Source organism: Drosophila nasuta, chromosome 3, assembly GCF_023558535.2.
Source record: "Drosophila nasuta strain 15112-1781.00 chromosome 3, ASM2355853v1, whole genome shotgun sequence".
Lineage (NCBI taxonomy): Eukaryota > Metazoa > Arthropoda > Insecta > Diptera > Drosophilidae > Drosophila > Drosophila nasuta.
In genome coordinates, this window is record NC_083457.1 from 32,034,607 (window position 1) to 32,049,535 (window position 14,929).

The following is a 14,929-nucleotide window of genomic DNA, read 5'->3' on the forward strand; positions in this document are numbered from 1 at the left end:
TATTCTCGGTTACTGCGGCAATAAAAAATGCTAAACAATAAATAAGGAACAAAAAGCGCAGTGCAAAGACAGTGAGAAAGAGATTCCGAATACGGAGAGTGAGAAAGTGTGGCGGAGTCAGGGCGGAAGCGGAAGGAAGGAAGGAAGTAAGAATGATGCTCACATGAGTTTATTATGCGATACGGGGCATTATCCGCCAGCTAACAGAGTTCACACACACACATGTGTAAGACAGAGAATATGTGTGTGAGTGTGTGTAAGACAGAGAATATGTGTGTGAGTGTGTGTGTGCACTGAAGCATCATTTTATTTATGCTCATAATGCTGCGCAATGAATAATTATGCAAATGGGTCAACCAGTGGTCAAGTCGCCTGCCAACCATTTTGTCCAAAATGGGATTTTGGCTTCGAAGCAGATATAACCACAAGCCAGTCCCTGCTGTCTCGCTTTCTTCCTCTTTCTCTCCTCTCTGCAGCTGCTGCCAGTCTTCTCCAGTTACAAATTACAAGTTTGCACAATTTGCCAAGCACTTAAGCCGCATTGCAGTTTGCCCAAAATATGACCATTAACATTTAACGCTTACTTCACTTCACTTTTTCCAGAGTTAAGATTCTTCTTCAAATTAAATAAAAAATTCGCTTTTAATCGTTTATTGGAAGAAAAATGCTTAAATGTCGCTGGCAGTTCAGCGAAAATAATTAACAACTTTTTGCCTCTGGGCCAAAAATCGCAGCTAACAAATTTTCAAGCTTTATGTACTTTTTGAGATTTTGTGTTTTTTTTTTTGGTGCGCCTTTTGTCGCCAAGGCTTCGCTCAAGTGCAAGTCCAAGTCCAAGTTTTTCCGCGTAAAACTTTGTTGCCTTTTGATAGAAACTTCAAGTTTTTCGTCTGTGCCACTTTGATATTTGAGATTCTTGGCTTTAGCCTCAGCAGTCTGGCAGCTCATGAAACTCTTGGACCCCCCTCAACGATCCCCTCTAAAAACTCAGACACAACTTAATCGTCTCTATTCGCATTTCAATTTCATGAACTTGAAATAAATGCGATCTATTCACTTTTTATTTTTGAGAAAGACTCCAAATCAAAACAAACTTTTGGAATGAGCTCCTTAAAAAATATATATAGAATATTTTTATTTATATATATATATTTTTTTTTTTGGTATTTTTAGCTGCATAATATTTATTAGACGAAGCAAAAGCGCAAAGCAGCTGCTGACTCTAGGCGAATAAATCAATATCGCATTAACTGCTTAGTCGGCCAAAAAAGTTTTTGCCTAAATATCCCAAGCACATAAATAACGAAATGTCAAAAAGTTTTTGCCCAACAATTTCTTTACCAAATTAAACTGGCAACTCCGCAGTCAACTGCAAATGTTGCGTCCATTTTGATAGCCTTTTGCCATGGACACGGACACGGATACGGATACGGACATGGACACTCGAAACATCTTCCTGGAAATCTTTCAATATTATTCGCTTTCTCTTTATGGAATATGCAGTTTAGGCTAATTGGTAAATTAATTAACAGATTTCTGTCAAAAAGTTTGCTTTAAAGATGCTGTGTTTATTGCTAATTAATTTTTGGGGAATGAACAAAAATTAGCGCAAATTTATGTATTAGTAGTTGGCAGCATCAGCCAAGCTGTCAGAACAAGTTCTTTCATTATTTTGGAATATAATGAAAATGCCATCACGAAACATACAAAAGAAATTTCACAAACTATTCGCCATAGTTGTGTGGCGCCATCTAGGGTTCATTTACATGCATTTAAAGTGCAGCTCTTTTGGCGAACATTTTCGCATTATGTTAACGAATAAAATTAAATTCTGCATAAATATAATAATAGAAAAGCACCTCTTCGCTTCTTCCGCACCAAATCTTTTATCCGTATGCCATTTTGCCAGCAGTTTTACATATTATTATTCTTTCATAAGCCAGGGATACTTGCATGCTTTTGCTTTTGCTGTCGCTTGCAGTAATAAAAGGAAGCTTAGTGCTTTATTTTCGATTGCTTTTAATTAATTCTGTCTGTGAACTTTGAGTGTGTTTTTCTGCTCGTAATGTGGCAAAAACAAATTTCACTTTGATGCATCAGCATAAGAGAAATTAAATAAAGATAATTAAATGAAGCTTGTCAGGGAAAATAGTGCAATTTGCTGTGACTTCAGACGTGATAAATGACTGAAGTCGTCGGTGTTTCAAAAGCAGTAAATATAATAAAGTCTTAATTAGAATCCCAAGTGATTAATTAATACAATAAACAGAGCAGATAGTTTTGGCATTAAACTGGAGTAAATGCATTCAAAGCACTCGGATCAAAGTCAGTCAAAGCCTTTATTATTATTTTGCTTAACTTTCATTCGATTTTCTAGCAACAAATTTGATCCAGAACTTTTCCTTTGGCACCATTGTGAAACCTTGAATGCTGCTCATCATATCCTTTACCGTTTTCTCTGCTGGCTCCAATTGGAATTTGAGTATTAAATGATACACTATGGACTTGACCTCCATCAAAGCCAAGCGATTGCCTGAAAAGGTAAAAATAATAAATTAGAAAATAAATAGAATTAAATTTATACAAGACACCCACCAATGCAATTTCTGGGTCCAACACCAAAGGGTAGATAGGTAAATGGTTTAATCTCTTGCTTATTCTCGTCTGAGAAACGTTCAGGTCTAAACTCTGTGGGCTCTGCAAAGTTCTCTGGATCATAGTGCAATGCAATGATAGGTATAAAGAGCACATCTCCTTTCTTTAACGAGACCACAAACTGATTGTTTTCATCCTTCAGATCGATGTCTGCATTGCACAAGCGATCTGTGCGAGGAGCTGGCGGCCATTTACGCAATGCTTCAGATACAACCATATCAAGATACTTCATATGCACCAGAGTATCATAGTCCAGAGGTTTTCCCTGCAGTTTCTGCTGCACCTCGCGAATTTCATTGTAAAGCTGCGATTGCACTTCGGGATTCTTGCATAACTCGTAGGTGAGAAAGCAGAGACAGGTGGAAACCGTTTCAAAGCCAGCGAAGAAGAAAAGCAGACATTGAGCCAATAAATCGTCGTCTGAAAATTGTTTTTCCGCTGCTCCCTCAGCTTCTCCCTGTCGTTGAGCCTCCATTAGTAAATGTATCATATCTGGTCGTATAATCTCGTGCTCCTTACGATATTTCATAGCATCAAACACCAGACGCTTAAAGTAATCAATGCTCTTCTCATCAAACACACTAACTCGCAGAGCCTGTAGAAAGGAATTAAAGAATCAAACTGCATAACCCAGCAATATTTTAGACTAACCTTCATTATCTTTGGTATGACACTGAAGAGCAATCCTTTAATAATGGCAGTGCCCGTCAATTTCGTTACAGACTGTCCTATTTTAAAGAACTCGTTCTCCTTATCCGCAAACGAATCCACTTTGATGCCAAATGCAGCAGAAGCAATTACATCGTTAGTAAATCGCGTGAAATAATCCTTCATCTCCAGCTCAATGCTATCAGCGCCTTTTTCTTTAATTTCCCCAGCAATATATTGAACTCCAAGCTCACTGCAGACATTAATCAACTCGTACATCGCTCGCATTTTCTTGCCCGTAAATGTGGGTGTCAATATGTTCCGCATATTTTTCCATTTGCGATCTTTAAGTTGAACGAGACTCTTCGAGAGAAGTGATTCAATTTTATCCGATCCCGAGTGATTCATAAAATGATCAAAGTCCTTGACGCCCACATTCTTGATCAATTCCACGTCACGCACCACAAAAATGGGATCACGCAAGAAGTACAATCCATAGACTTTGCAATCCCGATACTCTCGATGCTGATCGATTTGCTTTTGCAATTGCGGCACAGAACCCAGAAAGTCGCCGAGCCCAAAGTTGCCCATCAAAGGCTTTGGCGTCTCATGGCGAATGCCGCGTTCTATAAACGTCTGATATTTGGCCACAGACCATTTGTAGATCAATGCCAACAGCACAATGACAAGTGTACCGATTATCAGATACATTACCGGCTTTATAATTTAGATACTATAAACAGATACGAATAGATTTTTATGCGAAGCGGTCACTTTCTGGGGAACTTTACGGAGCGACCACAAAATAACAACTAATGTCGCAACATCTAAACGAAATATAGAACCCGGGAACTCTCTCGTCATCTAATCAGAAATACAAACAAAAAACAATTATACTCAAAGAGAGAGATATATGTACATACATATGTATATACATTTATCGCATATTCTTGTTCATTCATTAGAACTATGCTCACTCCCTCTCAATTCTCTCGTTGCCGCAAAATCTATTTAAATGTATGAAATAAATTATTCGCTCTCTCAGTCCACAAACTTGTTTTGCGCGTTATTATTCACAATCTCTCGTTAAATTTCTCTACTAGAATATTGTTTGTAAACCAAAAAAAAAAGACAAACAAATGCTCTAACATTTTCCACTTGATACTATGAATCATTCGCCTTCTTTGTCAACCAACTTTTGGTATCAATAGTCATAAATTTTTATCTTTACATTGATATGTGTTAGTACTAAAGATAGCATAAGGCTGCTAAAGGTCAACATGAAATTATCTTGACATTATAATATACAATTTATAAAAATTATAGAGTATTTCAAAGTTGTGATAATGTACTTTAGAATGTGGTTCAAACACAAAAAAGTGAGATAAGCCATTAATAAACAGCAAACAAATAAAATGTTGTTGAAAAGTAATAAACATTTAAATTTTTTGTTTTGTTTTAGCGTTCGCTATTTTTCACTGTTTGTACTTGAATATATGGTTGAATTGATATACTTATTATCTTAAATCGATTCAATAATAATCAGCTCTTATCAGATATGGTTACCTTTATTTATCGGGCGTGTAAATAAAGTAATCTAATCTTTATTATGCATAGATAATTCAATTTCAAATCAAACATATACTAAGCCATATACGCTGATTATTGATTTGTTTATATATTTCAAACACTTTTAAAGCACATCTCGGCGCACAAATTTGATCCAGAACTTGTCCTTTGGCTGCATATGAAATCCCTTTAAGCTATCCATTACATTTTTAACAGTTTTTTCACCCGGCACCAATTTAAATTTGCACAGCATATGGTAAATAATAGATTTTACCTCCATCAAAGCCATTCTGTTGCCTACAAAAAATCAATCTTTGTTACTTTCTTAACTCATTTGTTAAACAGCATTTTTTACCAATGCAACTTCGTGGTCCAAGGCCAAAGGGCAAATATGTAAAGGGCTTGATTTCGTCTTTATTCTCTTCCAAAAAGCGTTCCGGTTTAAAGAGTTCGGGTTCGGGAAAATGTTCTGGATCGCGATGTAAAGCAATCACTGGAATTACTATAATGTCGCCCTTACGAAACTTAACCAAGACTTCTTGATTGTCATCGAGTAGGTCGATATCTTTGCCACACACTCGATCCAAACTAAAAGCAGGTGGCCAAAGACGCAATAGCTCCGATATAACCAACTCCATGTACTTCATTTTCGACAACATATTGTAGTTGAGTGGTTTGCCTTGCAATTCCTGTTCCACTGATTGAATCTCCTCGTACAATTTCGATTGGACCGTGGGATTCATGCAGAGTTCATAGGTCAAATAGGAGAGGCAAGCGGACATTACTTCGAAACCTACAAAGAAAAACAAAACACATTGTGCCAGTAGATCGTCATCATTGAACTCGGCATGCTCCGTGGAGGATTCTGGAATAGTTTCCTGTAGAAGAAATTGTCGTTTGGCCTCCATCAGCAAATGTATCATATCGGGTCGAATGATTTTATTCTCAGTGCGATATTTTATGGCATCGAATATTAGGGTCTTGAAATAATCCAACTTTCGTTGATCGAACATTGAAATGGGCAAAATCTAAACAAGTTTAAATTAAATAAATATAGCAGCTGCATTATTTGTCTGACAATTTGTAAGGTTTACCTTCATCACGCGAGGCATTATGCTATAGAGTATAATCTTGATCATGGCGAGTCCAGAGAAGTGTATCACCGACTGTCCAGCTTTATAGAATTGATTCTTTTTATCCACAAACGAATTGACTTTAATGCCAAATGCAGCCGATGCAATCACATCATTGGCAAACCGTTCAAAGTAATCTTTCATCTCCAATTCAATGTCCAGACTATTTGCATTTCTCAACTCGTTCTCAATGTATCTGACGCCCTCCAGGCTGCACTCATTAATCAACTCGAACATGGCCTTAAGTTTGCTTCCAGTGAATGCTGGTGTCAACGTATTGCGCATTTCCCTCCATTTATCGTCGTTCAATGATATCAAACACTTGGAGAATATGGTCCCGGAGGACTCAGGTAACATGGGGCGATGATTGGTGAAGTAATCAAAGTCCTGGATGCCCACTTTCTTAATCACCTCAACGTCGCGCAACACAAATAACGGCTCCCGCACATTATAGAATCCATACACTTTATGCTGCTTAAATTTCTTATATTTATCAAGAATGACCTGTATGAATGGAGTGCGAGCGAAGATTACTCGTAGACTCAGATTCCCAATGAACGGTTTTGGCATCTCATGAGCGATTCCTCGAGCACTTAAGACACCATATGGTGCCATCGAAAACTTGTAAAGCAACACAAAGAGCACAAGTAAAAGTGCTAGGATAATTAGTGCCATGTTGAACTGCACCTGCCAAATGAATAATTATAACTAAACTATGAATCAAATTCATATAATGATGATATGACTATTTGTAATAAATTATCTAACTGTTGGCATTGATAATCATATGCAAATACAAATTGGTAAATTAACTAATATATATTGAAATAGGTGAAAAGCAAAAAATTATGATTTAATTCTGTATATATATAATATTGTTATTTTATTTTAAATGGCTTAAACAAATATTTATATACTTACTTACAAAAAAATATATATGTATATACTTATAATTTAACGTATTTTTCACTATAGAGCAACGCAGAATCGGCTTTCACTCTTTAATTGCATTTCTCTAATCAAGTGCTCAAATAAATAAATAGAAATAAACAAAATAATTACATTAGCATTTAGCGATTGCGATAGCCGTTGGTATGTACACAAAAAAAGAATATATGATAAATGTTTATCAGATAAACCGATGATAATTCAATGGTAATTGCATATTGAAGAATATTGCAGGCAAATTCAATGCAACACGCACTCAAAACTTATTGATAAAATAAAAGAGAATTAAATGGAAAATACTTTTTAAATTGAAATACTGCAAACATCAATTTGTTCTCTTAAAAGCAATAATCAAATGTACAGCAAAAAACAAACCCTGGTACACACAAAGGTGTGTGTAAGCTTTTTTTATTATATAGTATACAAATGTTCAAATTGCAACTGGGAATCAATAAAATAGTTCAATGCAAATAAAATTAATGAAAAATTGTGTTGCGAACTCGTTGCCTTGAATACACGCTCAGGTGGTCACTTTCATAATAAAAATGCCAAATCATCTGCAACTCAATTTGGGCTATTGAAATTCCAATTCCAATTGAAATTGTAATGAATTTGTTATTGATACTCAACCTGCTGCAGCTTGAGAGCCTTTTCCCATGACTTGAGCAGCAAATTATACGAGAAAAAATCGTTGCATAATTTTAGGCGGCGCTATAAAAGGCCATCGTCAGCGCAGGGCGGCAAACAGTTGTGCGCAAAATGTTTGAGGATATCAAATTAATTTATATGAACGTTCGCATCCTACGCTTCTGGGCCTTGCTCTACGATAAGAATGTGAAGCGTTACATTTGCCTAACGCTGACCATCTTCCATGTGGTCACTCAGCTGCTGTACATGTTGTCCACCAACGAAGGCATCACCGGCATCATACGCAACTCGTATATGCTTGTGCTGTGGATAAACACACTGCTGCGGGCATATTTACTGCTATTCGACCAGAATAGCTACTTGCAGCTGATTAGCAATCTGCAAGCTGACTACTATCAGCTGCAGCGTCTTAACGACGGTTATGTGACGCATCTCTTAGATCAGGTGAATAGACAGGGTCAGCTCATGGCGCGTGGAAATCTCTTTTTTGGTCTGCTCACCTGCATCGGTTTTGGTCTATATCCATTGAGTTCAAGTGAGCGAGGTAAGCAAAAAAATTAAAGACTAACTAAACGTGGCTTATCAGCTGAAAAGCTAAAGTGAATTAAAGTGCTAAACTCATTACAAATTTATGCAAACTATTAATTAAATAGTATAAACTAATCAAATATCAAGCGTTGCATTGCTTGCAAATCCGAGATAAAGTTATGCAAATTATGCTCAGCAAGAACTTGTCTGAAAGCTGTTTAAACAGCACTCAAGTATGTTAAAGTGAAAGTAAAAGAATCTTTTTTATTTATTTAACATTTATTTATTTATTCTCTAGTATTAGCTAAAGCTTAGGTGAATTACTAACACTTCAATTTTACTATTTTTAATATGATATTTTTAACTAACTAAAGCTATTTTAATTTTAATTTTAATTCAATTTTTATTTTTACATCACGAATATCAAATATTAGTAAATCTAAATATGGCTTGTGTGTTTATGATTTATTTAAATATGTGTTTAAAAGTACGGACGGTAGTTATTATGGTAACTGATATGCAAATAACATTTCGTTCTATATGTAAAACATGTTTAGTTGTCGATTCGCTCTAAAACAGAGAATTGCAGTTTATCATATAATATAATTATGGTTGCTTTATCGTTTCAATTTTATGTAGAAAAATAAATGTTCTGAAATTCACTAGCCACAACATTTAAAGTTATGAAGCTAATACTTATTCCACTTGAAATTAAATACTTCTATTAGAAGCTATAATAATTCAAATTAACATTATTCATCCGGTAACATGCACAACTTCTGCACTTAAAGCGTTTAACGCTTTAAATCGAAGGCTGACTTGCCGCACTCAAACTCTAATGCCATCATGGCCATCATCCTTTGGTATATTACAGTTTTGCCCTTTGGTAGCAAAATACCCGGCGTGAATGAGTACGCCACGCCCTACTATCAAATTTGGTTCGTCTTTCACATGCTCATCACCCCGATGGGCTGCTGCATGTATATACCGTACACGAGTCTCTGTGTTGCCTTCATTATGTTCGGGATTGTGATGTGCAAGGCGCTGCAACATCGATTGCGTTGCCTCTGCCAAAAGCAGCTAACCCGAGAGCAACTATCTGTGGAAATAGTCGATTGTATTATCTATCATCAGCGGATCATTGAGTAAGCTAAAAGCAAAAGCACACACACACACGAAAACGAAAATAATAATAACCAAAAGGAATTGATTTGATAGTGGCCTTAACCCAAATTCCAATTCCATCTATAGTTATATACAGACCATCAATAAGCTAACAACCTACATATTTCTGATTGAGTTTTTGGCATTTGGTGCTCTACTCTGCGCCTTGCTCTTTATGCTGATATTTGTAAGTGTGTCACAAGCAAGTGCCTCTCTCCTCTCTCGACCATCACTTGATTCCATGCTATTTTTAGGTGGATTCAACGGCGCATGTGGCCATTGTAGGTGCGTATATAAACATGATACTAGCACAGATATTGGCCCTGTACTGGTATGCCAATGAGTTAAGGGAACAGGTGAGTGAGCTGTATTTTTTGGCCTCGTCTCTTCTAACTGAATTACTGTTGCCTTTTAACGTCACAGAACTTGGCCATTGCCACGGCTGCCTATGAGACCGAATGGTTTACCTTTGACCTCGCCATACGCAAAAACATTCAGCTGATGATATTGCGTGCGCAGCGTCCAGCTTCGGTGAGACTAGAGATAGTAATTTAATTACTTTTCATTACATTTAATTACTGACAAACTGCAGATACGCTTGGGCAACATTCGACCCATCACCCTGGAGCTATTTCAGCATCTGCTCAACACAACTTACACGTTCTTCACGGTGCTCAAACGCATTTACGGTTAAGCTAAATGCATTACACATACGTCAGGTGTGCTTTGTAGCAAAATCTATTGCATACTTTTTGGCTGCTTCATTTAAAAACCCTAAATACATTTGATCTCTACGCAACTATGAATATGCGGTAATAGAATATTCTATAGGTTCATTTAAATCGCCATCGAAGTAGCACAACCTTGAAAACACATTCAATTTTAATTGAAAACATGCAATTTTAAGCACATGTTAGTGGTCTTGAAATATTAATTGGCCCCATTTTTAGTAAACCGCAGAAAAATCTTGACTATTGTGCGCAAACTGCGTATTTAAATGCAGCGTAATTAAATAGTTGGCCTTTAATAAATAATTAAAAGAAATTAAAAATAAATGCTGTGATTTCATTCGATAAATTGTGTTTTATCAACAATAATGAATAAAAAAATATTGTAAATTCTATTATGATGAAAAAATCAATTTATTTTCAAAATACAGGTAATTTCATGTGTTTTTTACTTCACAGATTTAATGTATTTTTATTTTGTTGCTATTTTATCAACACACTGAAAAATTCTGGTACATTTTGATGCGCATCATTTGCGGTTGTCGCGCGCTTCACGCTGCGTTTGCATTTTTCATACCCTCGCCCCTCCTCAATCGACCACACACACATATAAAAAACGCATAAAACAGTGGAAGGTGTGGCACGAGAGCGATAAAAATTGTTTGCTGAAGTTGTCAACGGCAAACGCTGAATTGCCAGGCAACTTTTGCATCGCTGACTTTGAGTGGCATTCTCCAGCAGCATCAGCAGCAACAGCAGCTGGGAGGGTTCACTAGGTGCACGACACTGTCAGCAAATGAAGCAGCTCCAACGACAGCAAAGAACATTAATAAAAATAATAAAAAAAACAATTCAATTTGGGGGAACACAGTGCAACCAAATTTAAGGTAAAATAAAGGCAAATGGTAATCAATTTATGAACAAAGCATTTAATACACAAATGACATAATTAAATAAGAGAATTAATTTCTAGTGAGTGAAACAAACTTTTTTATTACTTAAAATTATCAAACTGCAATTTAAGACAATAATTATAGCTAACCAACCAAATTTAAGGTAAAATAAAGACAAATGGTAATCAATTTATGAACAAAGCATTTAATACACAAAATGACATAATTAAATAAGAGAATTAATTTCTAGTCAGTGAAACAAACTTTTTTATTACATAAAATTATCAAACTGCAATTTAAGACAATAATTATAGCTAATATTTAGAAAAGACCTTCAATATAATCACTAATACTACTAAAGACTATTTCCACGTCTACCGAGAAGAAAACGAACAGCAAGAACTCATATATTTTTCTATTAAATGGTATATTTTTAATTTAGTAGTATATCGATACAGGAAATATACCCTTTGGTATATTGTAGTATTTTTTCGGTATATTATAATATGATTTACACATTTTTAGTGCAGTAATATATCGGAATACGAAATAAAGCTTTTGGCACGCTTTAGTATTTTTTTGGTATATTACTTTATTTTATTTTTATTTGTATTTTTTATATGTATTAGGAAATATTCCTCTTGGTATATTGTAATATTTTTCGGTATATTATTTTAATATTATTTATATATTTTTAATGCAGTTGTATATCGGTAAACGAAATATAGTTTATGTTATAATGAAGTACTTTTTCGGTACATTATTTCAATATTATTTATATATTTTTAATGCAGTACCATATCGGTATACGAAATATCGCTCTTGGTATAATTTAATATTACTTCAGTAAATGAATTCAAAAAATGTTAACCATAATTCCACACTGCAAACATTAATAAACATAATTCAATTGGTTTGATTTTATTTGAGATAGTTATTAGATAGATAGATAGTTATTAAGTATAATATTTCGTGATTATCAGCGAATTAATAGAAACTAAATCCGGACAGAGCAGTGTTGTCGTAGATCTCGTTGATGGAGCACAGATTGACGAATGCCGGATTGCGTCCCGTGCGGCATTCAATCGCCGGTCTATCGCCGCTGAGATAAACCGGGGCATTCACATCGTTGCCCCGCACAAAGTTGCAAGTCATGTACTGACGTGTCCCGAGCAACCATTGTCCAGCATTGTTGGTGGTGTTGTGCGTCTGCCGCAGGATGCCGCAGCCAACGTGGGTGGTGCTATCCCGAACCAGTTGGGTGAAGTACGCAATGCACTTGCTAATGCGAATGTGTAGAATTCTTTTTGAGAGACATTCTCAGGAGTCGGGACTCAATGTTGGCATTCTCTTACCTATTGATGGGCGGACTGTACGCAATAATGTCACGCATGCTGCACTCCTTGTACTCGGCAAACATTTGCTCCAGCGTGGCATTGAGAACCTCTTCCTCTGTATGATATTCCAGTGGCTCATCGCTGTTGTCACTCGGTGCACTCTGCCAACCACCTTCGGCAACCACTTGTGCCACATTGCGAAACTGTTCGCTGTTGCGACAATGATCGTTGACCAGCGCACAGCGCTTCACATTAAGCTCCGCAAAGCTGGCCAATTCCGGATCCCATTGCAGCGTGGCCATGCGTAAAGCAGGCTTAAAGCCCAACAAATCGCCGCGTGCAATACGATCCCGATAATCGTTCAATGCATTGAGAATCAGCAAACGTCGCTCCGGCGTTATGCGCACCACATGCGCATCCGCACTGCAACTCTCCGCCAACTCCTATGAAGCAAATATATTCATAAAAAACAGTAAAACATCCTGCTCTAACTTACGCCAAAATTGTTGCATGCTATGTGCTTCTCGGGTCCCGGACAGAGCACAGGATCACAGTAGTCAAAGGCGTATATCCTTAGCCAAAGGCAGAGCTGCCCGACAACAGCCAGCAGCCAGTTAGTGCTCAACATTGCGTTTGCCCAGCTCTGTCTTCGATACACACTCTCTTATAGAGTTGGCGTACAAATCGATTAGTTTCCCCCGATGAATATCAATAACAAATATCGACTCGGCCATGCCATGTTTAATAATCAATTTTCATTATTTATTCACTCTTTTATGACTCTTGCGCCAAAGGGTTCCACATAGTTTGGATCGATTTCCTCATTCACATCGCATAGAAACTCAAAGAACGGATGTCGTCCGGTTTCACATTCCTGGGCAGGCACCAAGCTCACTTCGTAGTGTGGCATATCATTGACATGGGCACGGGATAGATTGCAGATAACAACCAACCGATTGTTAGCAAATTCATTTCCATCGGGCACAGGTTCAGCAGCAACATCAAGACGCATAGCGCAACCCATTCGATTGCCTCTGTCCTGGATGAGCGGTATATAGTGTCCCACACAAGAGCTTACAAAATAAATAGATAGTTAATTATGCACAATGATGGATCAAAAACCAACTTACTCCATTTCTTTGCGAGTAACCCCTTCCCGGATATTCATGTTACAACCATTTACATCATTTAACCATTCAGGCAATATGATGTGAAGGAAATCTTCAGATATACTTTGTGAATTACGAACACCGCCGCTTATCTCCACGGTCGCCACATAGTTGTACTTTGCAGAATTTGAACAGATTTTGCTGTGATCACACTCTTGGATCAGCACCTTGGCTGCATGTGCCAACTCTGGGTCCCACATCATGGTCGGCATGCGAGCACCAGTCGATGAATTAAACAAGCCACTTGCCAAGCGAGCGCGCACCATATTCACATCGAAAAGTATTTCCTCACGAAGTTGGCTATCCACTGGCACAAAGATATGTTCAGATGAGCCACATTTATCCGAGAAACCCTAGTGATGTAATTATATTATTCTATTGATTTGATTTAAAGTTCATATCAAGACTTACTGTTGGTTTGATACAGCCCACGGGTAACATTCCCTCAGCACAGTATTTGTAATCGCAGGGCGTACAATGTGAACAATTTTGCTCTCCCTGCACACAACTCACGATTGCCACGAGCAACAAGAGCAACAGCATCAGTTGCATTTTGAAAACAAGTCTGCTTTGTATGTGAAGGAAGAGAAGACTAAAGCCATAATTATAGCTTAATGCAGTTGATTAGCTTGGCATCAGCATGGCTAAAATAGGTGTTAATCAATTGGCTACAGTTGGCAGCATCTAACTTTCAACATTGCTCAACTATTTGCTAATAACAGATCAGTGTAGTCTCTTATTTCTAATTTTAAAGTTCTCCTTATGAGAGTTGTTAGTTTCCATCTCACAACATCAAAAATATACATATATCCAAAACTAACGAATTTGGTTACATAAAATAATAACTTAAGTATTTAAGACTCCTCAAAATTTCCTGATTTATTTGCGATCAGATTAAAATCTTAGAATCTTAATCAAAAATGTCATATGGCAAAAAAACGGAAGCAGCTGTCGGGTCTTAACTGCTTTGATTGACAACTTATTTTGTTATCTATGGTATATTTTGAATAAATAAGTAAATCGAATTACCTCATAAAAGTTTTAGTAAATTAATTTAGTATACTTTACCTATATTACCACACTGTTTTACTTTTATTAAATATGAATAGCATTCTTTCTTGTTCTTTTTAAAAATAAATTTGCTGTAGAAGATTATTGTTGTAGCCTTCTTTAAATATGACTAACACATTCCATGCATATTTTTAGATTTCTGTACTATTTCAACTCATATTTTTTCATTTAGAAGTTGTTTGTACAATAGTATTTATTATTATGGAGCATACAAAAAAAATGCAGTTTCAATCATTTAGAAACTATAATTAAAGGAGTCATCCATCCATTTTCAACTCTTTTATATATTTTTCCAATAAAGATTTCAAATTGTATTATTCGTTTTAGTTTGGTTGAATTCTTCACAACATTATGCCTAAAATAACATAATTTGCGACAATTCAAACGCGTTTATTAACAGTTCAATTTCATATTTTGTTCTTATGTTCATAATATAAA

At 36.4% G+C, this 14,929-nt stretch overlaps 5 protein-coding genes across 6 annotated transcripts; 1 reads left to right on the forward strand and 4 right to left on the reverse strand.

The window, feature by feature from the left end:
• Nucleotides 1–2,273: 2,273 nt before the first annotated feature.
• LOC132792217 (probable cytochrome P450 9h1) lies at nucleotides 2,274–4,116 on the reverse strand. Its single transcript, XM_060801477.1, has 3 exons — nucleotides 3,307–4,116; nucleotides 2,596–3,250; nucleotides 2,274–2,533 (listed from the first exon to the last, which is right to left on the reverse strand). Exons 1-3 carry the CDS (start codon nucleotides 4,012–4,014, stop codon nucleotides 2,355–2,357), a joined length of 1,542 nt encoding a protein of 513 aa, XP_060657460.1. The 5' UTR covers nucleotides 4,015–4,116; the 3' UTR covers nucleotides 2,274–2,354.
• A 753-nt stretch (nucleotides 4,117–4,869) lies between these two features.
• Nucleotides 4,870–6,681, reverse strand: LOC132790109 (probable cytochrome P450 9h1). Its single transcript, XM_060798545.1, has 3 exons — nucleotides 5,967–6,681; nucleotides 5,228–5,900; nucleotides 4,870–5,169 (listed from the first exon to the last, which is right to left on the reverse strand). Exons 1-3 carry the CDS (start codon nucleotides 6,678–6,680, stop codon nucleotides 4,997–4,999), a joined length of 1,560 nt encoding a protein of 519 aa, XP_060654528.1. The 5' UTR covers nucleotide 6,681; the 3' UTR covers nucleotides 4,870–4,996.
• Nucleotides 6,682–7,712: 1,031 nt separating this feature from the next.
• On the forward strand, nucleotides 7,713–9,987 carry LOC132791989 (odorant receptor 49b). Its single transcript, XM_060801168.1, has 6 exons — nucleotides 7,713–8,145; nucleotides 9,004–9,274; nucleotides 9,381–9,480; nucleotides 9,548–9,649; nucleotides 9,717–9,824; nucleotides 9,886–9,987. Exons 1-6 carry the CDS (start codon nucleotides 7,713–7,715, stop codon nucleotides 9,985–9,987), a joined length of 1,116 nt encoding a protein of 371 aa, XP_060657151.1.
• A 1,823-nt stretch (nucleotides 9,988–11,810) lies between these two features.
• LOC132789278 (antigen 5 like allergen Cul n 1) lies at nucleotides 11,811–12,907 on the reverse strand. Of its 2 annotated transcripts, none has more exons than XM_060797186.1 (3): nucleotides 12,748–12,907; nucleotides 12,270–12,694; nucleotides 11,811–12,217 (listed from the first exon to the last, which is right to left on the reverse strand). In XM_060797186.1, exons 1-3 carry the CDS (start codon nucleotides 12,877–12,879, stop codon nucleotides 11,902–11,904), a joined length of 873 nt encoding a protein of 290 aa, XP_060653169.1. In that variant the 5' UTR covers nucleotides 12,880–12,907; the 3' UTR covers nucleotides 11,811–11,901. The 2 variants fall into 2 exon arrangements, with proteins under 2 accessions (XP_060653169.1, XP_060653170.1); XM_060797187.1 differs by having other exon boundaries at nucleotides 11,813–12,196; nucleotides 12,748–12,906.
• Nucleotides 12,908–13,001: 94 nt separating this feature from the next.
• LOC132789279 (tabinhibitin 3) lies at nucleotides 13,002–14,012 on the reverse strand. Its single transcript, XM_060797188.1, has 3 exons — nucleotides 13,832–14,012; nucleotides 13,382–13,773; nucleotides 13,002–13,324 (listed from the first exon to the last, which is right to left on the reverse strand). Exons 1-3 carry the CDS (start codon nucleotides 13,970–13,972, stop codon nucleotides 13,018–13,020), a joined length of 840 nt encoding a protein of 279 aa, XP_060653171.1. The 5' UTR covers nucleotides 13,973–14,012; the 3' UTR covers nucleotides 13,002–13,017.
• Nucleotides 14,013–14,929: the final 917 nt, after the last annotated feature.